General features: G+C 33.5%; 1 protein-coding gene across 1 annotated transcript; it reads left to right on the top strand.

The window, feature by feature from the left end:
- The first annotated feature begins 5,678 nt into the window (after nt 1-5,678).
- On the top strand, nt 5,679-9,068 carry LOC143626783 (uncharacterized). Its single transcript, XM_077096753.1, has 8 exons — nt 5,679-5,697; nt 5,790-6,022; nt 7,309-7,453; nt 7,593-7,646; nt 7,714-7,805; nt 7,904-8,139; nt 8,208-8,375; nt 8,508-9,068. Exons 1-8 carry the CDS (start codon nt 5,695-5,697, stop codon nt 8,603-8,605), a joined length of 1,029 nt encoding a protein of 342 aa, XP_076952868.1. The 5' UTR covers nt 5,679-5,694; the 3' UTR covers nt 8,606-9,068.
- The last annotated feature ends 1,097 nt before the right edge of the window (nt 9,069-10,165 follow it).

Here is a 10,165-nt window from a genome sequence, read left to right as displayed (position 1 = left end):
TAATATAAATTCATATACATTAAACAATACTAAAGAAAAACGTTCGTTTAGTTTCGCAAACCAAATCAAGCTTGATAAGTAAAGCTTAGGCTTAAACTTATTTATTAAACAAACTTATTTTTAGGCTCGAGCTTATTTAAGCTAGACTTGATACAAGCTTTTAATGAACGCATCACAAGTGGCTTAACTCATGTACACAGTTAAAACCAATGTGGTAGAAATTAGGGGTGCAAACGAGCCGAGCCGAGCCCGAGCTCGACAAGGCTCGAGCTCGGCTCGTTTAACTTACACAGGGCTCGAGCTCGAGCTCGGCTTGTTTTGAGCTCTATTTTCAAAGCTCGAGCTCGGCTTGTGAGGGGATTTTGAAGCTCAGGCTCGGCTCGTTTACTTTTTATCAATTATTTTTTAAATAATTAAAATTATTTTTATATATTTTTTCTATTATAATTTTATGTATAAAATAATATATATTATTTAGTTACTTTTATTTATTTTTTCATAACATTATATATATTAATTAATAATTATATATATATATATATATATATTATATAGGGGATGGTTCAGTGAAGAAATCATATTAGTGTGAGAAATTAATTACAGCCCTTGATTGTGTTTAATCTAAGACCTACATTATATGTGACATTCGTCAATTTCGGGTCTTGTTTGTATTCGTTTTTGTATTTATTTATTATATAAACCGACCCGATTTGTAAACCGAAGTTTATGTTATAATAAAAATGATGGATTTATGTTACAATATTGTTTCACACTTGTTAGGTCTTGAAAACATCCTATTTTTATTTTTATTTTTATTTTTATTTATTTATTTATTTATTTATTTATTTATTTATTATTTATTTATTTATTTATTTTTTTTTGTTTTGTGTTTTTGTCTTGATCCATTTTGCATGAAACTCTTGTGTCTCACACCCATATTTGACCACCAACATTATCCTATATATACACCACATTTCCTCTTCATTTTTCCTTACTACAACTCCAAAAAAAAAAAAAAAAAACTCTCTCAAACATCAAATATTTAAAGTTATCTTCTTAAGTGTTCTTGAAGGTTTTTAGTATTTCATCTTAATTAGTTTATGTAGTCTTATTAATACTTGTTTATGGTTGTGCAACATATATGTAATATACATCCTTTGTTTACCTTTGGTAGTTACTTCTCCGATTCCGGTCGGTGAGGTTTCGGACCTCATAAGCCAAGGCTTCATGGAGGACTTCGTGTCATTGATATATATACATCTATATAACTTTTTCATACATATTAATCTTGCTTATTTTAGTTTGTTGGTCATGTTTACAAGTTCCATGGTTATGGGTTTTTAAGAGTCTATGCTTCGGTTTAACCGTAAATAGCTCTAAACCGTAAACCGAACCTTGTTACTAGTTTTGTTAAATAATTGTTTAAACATACTCATTGTTAAATCTAAGTTTCTAAAATCATTTTTACAAATTCTATGGTTATGAGTTTGTAGAATCTTACCTCAGTCTTAACCCGAAACACGATCCGAACAAAAAACCGAACTTTTGTTTAAAGACTTTATTGTTAACTTTTGGTTGTAAAACTTAAAGTATTTTTATTTGTACATTATCATACAAGTTCCTTAGTGTTTGGACATGTGGAAACCATCTATGAACTTGTTGTGAGATGGAAACCGAACCAAACCGATTCTTACTCGCTTAAGACACACAAGTGTGTTTTTTTATCCATCAAGACTTGTATATTTCTTTAAAAATAGTTACAAATTGATTTTTAAATATTTTCTTAAGTACTTGGAAATGTTGGATCCAACTTGATCTCATAACAAAGTTTGGACCGACAAAACCGAACACTTGCTTAACGTGCGTTGTTAGTTCTAAAACAATGGAACTACATACTTGGTTAAGTCTTATTAAATTTTATTGAGTTATCTCATAACATTCAATATTTTGGAAAGTTGACTTTGGGTTTGACCAATTATCAAGACCCGAACCGACAACCCGAACACTCGATAAAAAAAACCGCTTTAGTATCTTTATTCCAAAGGGATTTGCATTCTTGCATTTTACCTACTTTATTACTTAACATAGGTTGAGTAAATATTAAAGTTAGATACTTTAACCCGGTTTCGAGCAAACTTACATTTTTAAAGGGTTATTATTATAAATTCTTAAATAGTTACATTTTAAACCTTGAACTTTAATTATTTACATTTCTCAACATTTATTTTGTTTAAAGACCTTCAAGACAACCTTTCTAAATTCAAGACTTCTTTTCTTTTTAGGCATTGTGCGTTAAACTCGTTGTTCCGACAAATCTTCAAATTATCATCTTTCAAGTTTACTAGTTGAAGGTGAGTACTTCATACCTCAATTTCCATCTTTTATTTTGCAGGTGACATTTCATACTTATTCAACAAAATGCTTTATATTTGAATCTTAAACCACAAACGTAGTTGTATACTTTACCCAAATAATTGCTCGATTTGGTGTTCTATGCTTATATGCCTATGTGTTTATCGCTTTTGGTTGGTGGAACTATAAAATCCTAGACTATTTGGCATCCCCTTATAGCAAGGTGTCGTTAACGTAATGCAATTAACGATAACTATAAAATCCTAGACTATTTGGCATCCCCTTATAGCTAGGTGTCGCTAATGTGTTTAGCGATATCTATTTATCCAAATTACCACTTTTATTTATCGTTTCGTATGCAAGTTTTGTGGCTATCTTTGTTATATACTAATATGATTAAACTTATGAATTGCTCACCAACCTTTGTGTTGACAAACTTTATTTTATGAAATGTTGCAGGTTTGCATCTTGGTTGATTTATGATTGTGAAGAAAACGACATCAAAGACCTTAGGATATTAGTAAAAATGAACAATATCAAATTTGCCATATTTTGTGATATCTTGTTTATGGTTAGTTTATGGATAATTGTTATGTGACATTTTCGATGTTGTGAAATGAAATGAGTTTATTAAATACTGTCACTTTAATTAGTGTCATGTGCTTATGGACAATCGTTACACCTCGGCATGTTCCGCCGCCTTTGGTCGGGGTGTGACATTATAAATGGCAATCTTGTAATATGAAGATGCCTAGTTTTAACTAAAAAGGTTAGAGTGGTAATTTGTTTAATATAATTGAAATAAAAGGCCCAGCCGTTTCCTTATTTTGCTTCACTCTATAATTGGAATTAATTGATAGACAAATTGATTTCCTTTAATTTATATAATAATTCATTTATTTCATCCGCTATTACTGTAGACCGTAGTCAATTTTCGTGTTCTTTTTTGTTTGTTTGTTTTTTTTTCATATATGTTTTTAGAATAGTTTGCATATTTATTATTCATTTTAAAGGTTTGTTGATGATAACTTTTTATAGGTTACACTTTTCAAACTATGTATTTTATTGTTACATTGTAATAGTTTGTATAGGATACATATATACATTTACATTGTTTGTGATGTAACAATTTGTTTGGTTTGTGTTGGATATATACATTTACATTGGTTTGTGACATAACTATATGTGTAGGATTTATAAACTTTTGTGTACGAATGAAAGAGAATTTTTGTTTGGTTTGTGTAGGATATATACATTTACATTGTTTGTGATATAACAATTTGTGTAGGATCCATAAACTTTTGTGTAGGAATGAAATAGAATTTTTATTTGTGTAGTATGCATAATTGGTGTGTTGTAATGAAAGACAATATCTTTTTTGTGATATATAGAGTTTGTGTAGGATGCATGCATGCTCGTGGTTTGTGATATAACAATTCATGTAGGATCCATATATTGTTGTACAGGAATAACATAAAGAAATTAAAAAAAAAAGATATGTAGGATGCGTATGGTACTGTGTAGGATGTGTATGGTACTGCGTAAAATATTTCAGAGGATCTTCATGTGTACGGGCTTGATGATATATGGTATTTTTAAATGATGTAGGTTATTAAAAGGATATGCGGGTTAATATGAATAATTTGTATAGGCTATTAAATTCAGTGTATGCAGTAGTATTACGATATGTGTTTGTGGCATTTCTAGTATGTATGCTCTTGTTATCGTTTGTGTAGGTTAATATAAATATATGTGTAAGTTATTAGTATGATATATGTAGGTTGTTAGATATATATTAATATAAAGCAATAATAATGACTATGTTCTAGTATTTATTAATTTAGGTATAATCAACATAATTCATTTGAAAAATCTATGGATAAGCCATCATATTTGTCGTATCTTGATATGGATATTCGATCAATCGAATTGAGGATGTATATATTTGAAAATGAAATCAATTTTCCAACATATTGATTATATTGATTTTATTTTTAGGGATGGATAATCAACAAAAACAAAATTTGCATTTCTTGTTTGAATATATGATAATATAAACAACCGATTTGGTGAGTTGTGATTATTTGGATAAATATATAAGAAAAGATTGAGATGTATTGTGAATCTGATATTGAAATCGTTGAGATATTGGAAAAAAGAAGATAAATTTTATGCAAAGAATATTAGAAACTATGTGTAACCTTTCAAATAATTACTAGTTACTAAGTATAAACAAAAGACTTTTTACTAATTTAACCCCTATGATTAAAATAAAACAAAAAAGAAAAAATAAATTATGATTGGTTGGATCCACTTCTCACACTTCTCATACTAATATGATTTCTTCATTGAACTCAACCATGTATATATATATATATATATATATATATATATATATATATATATATATATAATTGACAGGCTCGATTAAGCTTGGCTTGATCGAGCTTTTTAACGAGCCGATCTCGAGTAGCTCGCGAGCAACTCGGCTCGTTTGCACCCCTAGTTGAAATTGCTAATCGCTAGTCGGGCAGTGTGGTGGAGGCTGGCGATTAATCAGGATTAACCGAAATTAATCTGGATTAATCGGATCAGACTTTAATGTATATTTTCCAATTTTATATACACGCATACATTTTTATATGTATTTTCAGTTTTGTACATACACAAATACATTTTGGCCGGAAATTAGCTAGAATCTAGCTGGAAACCCGAAATCACTGATTTTGGCCGGAATCTCTCCAAAAACTGTTGATTTTCATCAGAACCTTGTTAGAAAAAGCAGACCAAGTCCAGTTAGTCTCGATTTTAGCTAGATTTGACCATTGACCGAATAACTCAAAATTAATCACCGAGGTGGTGCCTCTTTGGGATTTTAAAAAACTTAACAATACATGAGAAGGGTATTTATGACAAAACAGTGGATAAAAAGATGGATGGCGTGACGTTTGTGCCGTCGACCACATCCGTCTTACTTAACGGTTCTCCAAACGATCTTCACCCCAAAACTTAACGTCGTCTACAACGCTATCTGTTCTGTTCCGTCTTTCACTAACACTAACCCTAACGTCCTTCTGATGTCGTCGTCGTGTGACGACGAATTCACTCTCATCACCGATACCACCACCACCACCCAACCAAACCCTAACTTCCACCACCACCACTTCTCCGCCGCCGCACACTTACTCTCCTCCTCTTCACGGCCGGAATCCATCCTTCAATCCACCGACACCAACGGCTACACCGACGACGGCGGTACGACGCCGCGTAGCTACAGTAAGAAAGCGAAGGTAACGAGTAATAGTTCGTCGGATTATCGGAAGGATCGAGAGGAGTGGAGTGATGGTGCGATTGCGTGTTTGTTGGATGCTTACTTGGATAAGTTTGGGGAGTTGAACCGGGGGAATTTGAGAGTTAGGGATTGGGAGGAGGTGGAGGTGAGCGAGAACCGGACGAAGAGCGTCGAGCAGTGTAAGAATAAGGTGGATAATTTGAAGAAGAGGTTTAAGTTGGAGAGGAATAGGAGTGTTGATAATAGTAGTGGAGTGAGTCATTGGCCGTGGTATAAGAAGATGGAGATGATCGATGGGAGTTCGGTGCCGATGAAGTCTGCGGTCGAGGAGGAGAAAGGTGTCGGTGGAGTTAGTGCGTCCGGTAGACAGTCAAAAAGGTATATTTGGTATATGAAATTTCAGTTGCAGTATATGGTTTTTTATTCCATAGAAAGAACACTTGATAAATTGACTGATAAAAATGTATGGGTGTAAACGAGCTGAGCTGAGCTCAACTAGACTCGAGCTTGGGTTCATTTTGACTTACTAGAGCTTGATCTAGGATCGTTTCGAGTATTTCTAAAGCTTAAACTTGGATCATTTTTTCAAGTTCAAGCTTGGCTCAGGTTCAACTTGTCTATATATATTATAATTAATTTATATATGTTTTTAAGTATTTTTATATATTTTGAGAAAAACCTTAAAACAAGCCTAAGCTCGGCTCGAGCTCATGTAATACTTTAAAGGAACAATAGCTTCGAGCTCGTTTGTGCAGTGAGAAATTAATACATAGAAGTCCAAACAAGGTAAAACTTAAAAATACACAAGGCTCGTTAAGACACACCACTCGATCAAAAACTAGGGCGTCTAACACGCGTTTAGGATACAGAAATCACCACCTAAACTTTTGATTAGATTCCAAAGGTCACCATTCAAGTTGCTAAACTTGAACTAGCATTGGAGAATTCATTTTCAATTCAAAATCCATTGAGAGAAAATTAACACAATTTTTTTTAATCAAACATCAACTGTTTTCATTAATTAAAATTATCTTACATATAGGAAAACTCAAAAGGAAACTAACTAGAACATGGCCCATGAAATAAGCTAATAATTGACACAATGCAATCATGAAACATGCATGAAACTAAAAATAAGAAACTAGAAATATTTAAATGTGACAAAAGAAAACAAAGCTGGATGTTGCATGGATATTTAAATGTGGCATTATCTTGCCACCGGACAACAACATTGAGCACGGGTATCCGGTCTGACCCGATGGACCAAAATTAATCCGTCTTTTGAGCCTGACCCATATGACTATCTCTGAACCGATTGCACAAACGACTAGCGAATTTTAAATTGTAGCGTTTTACCAGGTTGCACTTGCTATCACTCTAGGTTGTGCTCAATAACAAATTTAAACATGCTTTTTTTGAGGTTTGGGCTTGGCTTGAGTTCGAAAAAGCTCAGCTCGTTTTGAACATTTTATCAATCCGATCTTGAGTAATTCGCGAGTTGCTCGGCTCGTATGCACCCCTGTAATTACATAAAAGCTTAACAAAGTTTGAGATCCAGAATTGATAAAACACCTTAAACAAATTGCAAATGACTAATGTAGCATTGTAACTTAATCCTAATATAATTCTGATAAAGTTTAGTCAACTCATGTATTTTTGTGCAGATATACAACTGCAACTTCAAGCCCAAGTGGTCAAATTACTAACATGGAGCCAAAATCAGTGGCAAGTCCAAGATGGCGGAGAGTTGTTTTCAAAATTAGTGGTGCTGCACTGGGTGGAACTGGCTCTGAAAGCACTGATCCAAAGGTAATTTAATATTTTAACTGTAAAAGTTTGGTATTAATAGTTTTTATACATATTTGAAGGGATATTTGTAGATTTGTAAACCTTGGGTGCTGCATTGCATAATATTCCAAGTTTAAATTTGGTTTCTTTTACTTTCTAGGTGGCAATGCTGATTGCTAGAGAAGTATCATTGGCTTGCCAAATGGGCGTTGAGGTACTCTTAAAGTTCAGATACTTGTCAGTTCTGTAAGATTTGTACTTATCTGACCTGCATTATTCAGGTGGCGATAGTAGTTGGTGGTCGCAATTTCTTTTGTGGGGACTCGTGGGTGTCAGCTACTGATATGGATAGAAGTACTGCTTATCAAATTGGGTAATGATTTATGTGATAGTTATATGATAAATAATCGAAGTTCATGATATCTTTTAAACTCAAATATAAACTAAGCTGACTGCTGATATGTTCACCGGTATGATGGCAACTATGATGAATTCTATACTACTTCAATCAACACTCGAGAAACTGGGAGTTCAAGCACGTGTGCAATCTGCCTTTAGTTTGCCAGATATATCTGAACCATACAACAGGCAACGAGCAATCCGGCATCTAGAAAAGGGTAGAGTTGTAATATTTGGTGGTATTAATGCTGGCATCGGGAATTCATTATTCTCTACCGACACAGCTGCAGCTCTAAGAGCCTCAGAACGTATGGTCAATAATATTTCTCATAGTTTATATATTTTTCAATTTTGATGGTATGCTTTCTTTGTGCAGTTCATGCTGATGCAGTTATTAAAGGTACTAATTCACATGGTATCTATGATTGTGACACCATTAGTAGTGTCGCATATGAGCACATTTCTTTTAGAGAGTTAGCTTCTAGAGGTTCATCTCAGATAGACATGATGGCTGCAACATTTTGTGAAGAGAACTCGATTCCTGGTTTGCGTCTTTTCGTCCTCACTCCTGCTTTTCTATATGTTATCTTTTGTTCAACTAGCATTGTTAAACTATAAATTGCTGGTAATGTTATTGTCCCCTTCACAACTTGATTCCGGCTGCATTTTTTTGCAGTTGTGATATTTTCTCTTCACGAGCCTGGAAATATATCAAGGGCGTTATCTGGGGAAAGTATTGGCACACTAATCGATCGAACGGGGAGGATTGGTTAGCATCAATGATCCCTGTACACCACCAAGTTTAAATATGTTCAATTTGTCAGGTATCAATACTGGTTGGCTCTTAGATGTCGTTAGACTTAACAATGCTTAGAAATTGATGATTCGCACAAAATAGGTGTTGGTACATTACCACTTCTAGCTATACATCACTAAATTTTTGCTTTTGACCATTTTACCCATCACTGATTGAACCTTCTTTTTACCATTTTGAAGGCTTATGTGATAATTTTTTTTTTCTTGTAGTGGTGTATGGCTAAAAGTGGCTTTGTAAAATCACCCTCCATTGAGTTATAGGTGACAGTTATTCGCAGTTAAGAAACGGTAATTGTTTGTAAATTAACTAGATGTAGAGTTTAAAGTATGATGTTGTAGCATTGTCATGTTATTTTGGGAATGTAATACATAACAATGGTCTTTTGGCACAAGTAATTCATCCACTTGCCTAAAGCCAATCTGTGGATAACTCAAAATATTAATGGTTACTTATTTTAGTAGCGAGTTTATTAGTATTTCATCATAGTTATTTTAGTAGTTTGTTATTTAATAATTATTAGTTAATTAGACTTTTATCTTATTTCTATAGATTTATGTAATTAACTTCAAAAATTGAGAAAAATACACAATTTCACAATATCATATTATGCATATTTAAATAGGTTAGAATTGCTTTGTGATATTATAAGCGATTTTAAGGACCATCTGAATCTTTTCTTTTTTACGAATCAGGCTAGATGTGCACAGAAAAAAAAAAAAAAAAAAAAAAACCGGCTTTGACCCGATCCGGTGGAACCGAACCTGGTTCCGGGTTGTACCCGGTATACCTAGTGCCGGTTTGGACCTGATCATACCTGAAAATCCCTACCTGGTTAGACTATTTATTTTTCATACCGGTTTCTACCAGAAATAACCGGTTCCATCGGGTATTGCATTTAACCAGCTCAAAGAGGGCCGTTGGAACTGGTTTTTAATCTCATCAAGTGTATAAAATGATAAAATGTGGTATGATCAATTCGTTGAGTACACAAGTCAAAAACACACTAAAAAACGCAAAAAAAAAAAAACACCAAAAAAGAATTCTCAGGTTACCCTCGTTTTACACTAACGACTCGCCTACACCTCCAATTTTTTTCATTCCCACCACCACCACTTATTATGGCAAGCGAAAACAAAGGCAAAAAGAAGGTGCTTTCTTTATTTGTTTTTATTGACTCGGTCGGCGTTGAAGATGACCCTAAGGTTGCATGGGTCATCCCGTGTAACCGCTATGAAGATGTATGGCGCAATTGGGATTTCGAGGAGTTGGTTAGCGGAGATGTTAAGGCTTGTTGTAAATTTTGTGCTACCTTTTTAAAGCATGAGTCAAACTCAACTTTAGAAAAACATATTGAAAATAAAATTTACAAAGGCGTTAAAAGAAGTTCCCACATTAGACCAAGTTGAATTGGGTCGAGATGATAAAATATTTAATTACAACATGAAATTTGTTCATGATAGAATGACGGAGTTCGTGAATCAAGAAGGTATGTCGTTTAACCACTTTGAAAACCCTCG

The sequence above is a fragment of the Bidens hawaiensis genome, unplaced genomic scaffold (genome assembly GCF_021521415.1).
Source record: "Bidens hawaiensis isolate Kalapana, Puna unplaced genomic scaffold, B.hawaiensis_p1.1 tig00004525_1, whole genome shotgun sequence".
NCBI classification, from domain to species: domain Eukaryota; kingdom Viridiplantae; phylum Streptophyta; class Magnoliopsida; order Asterales; family Asteraceae; genus Bidens; species Bidens hawaiensis.
Note: the sequence above shows the minus strand (reverse complement) of the source record. Positions and strands in the feature narration are given on the sequence as shown.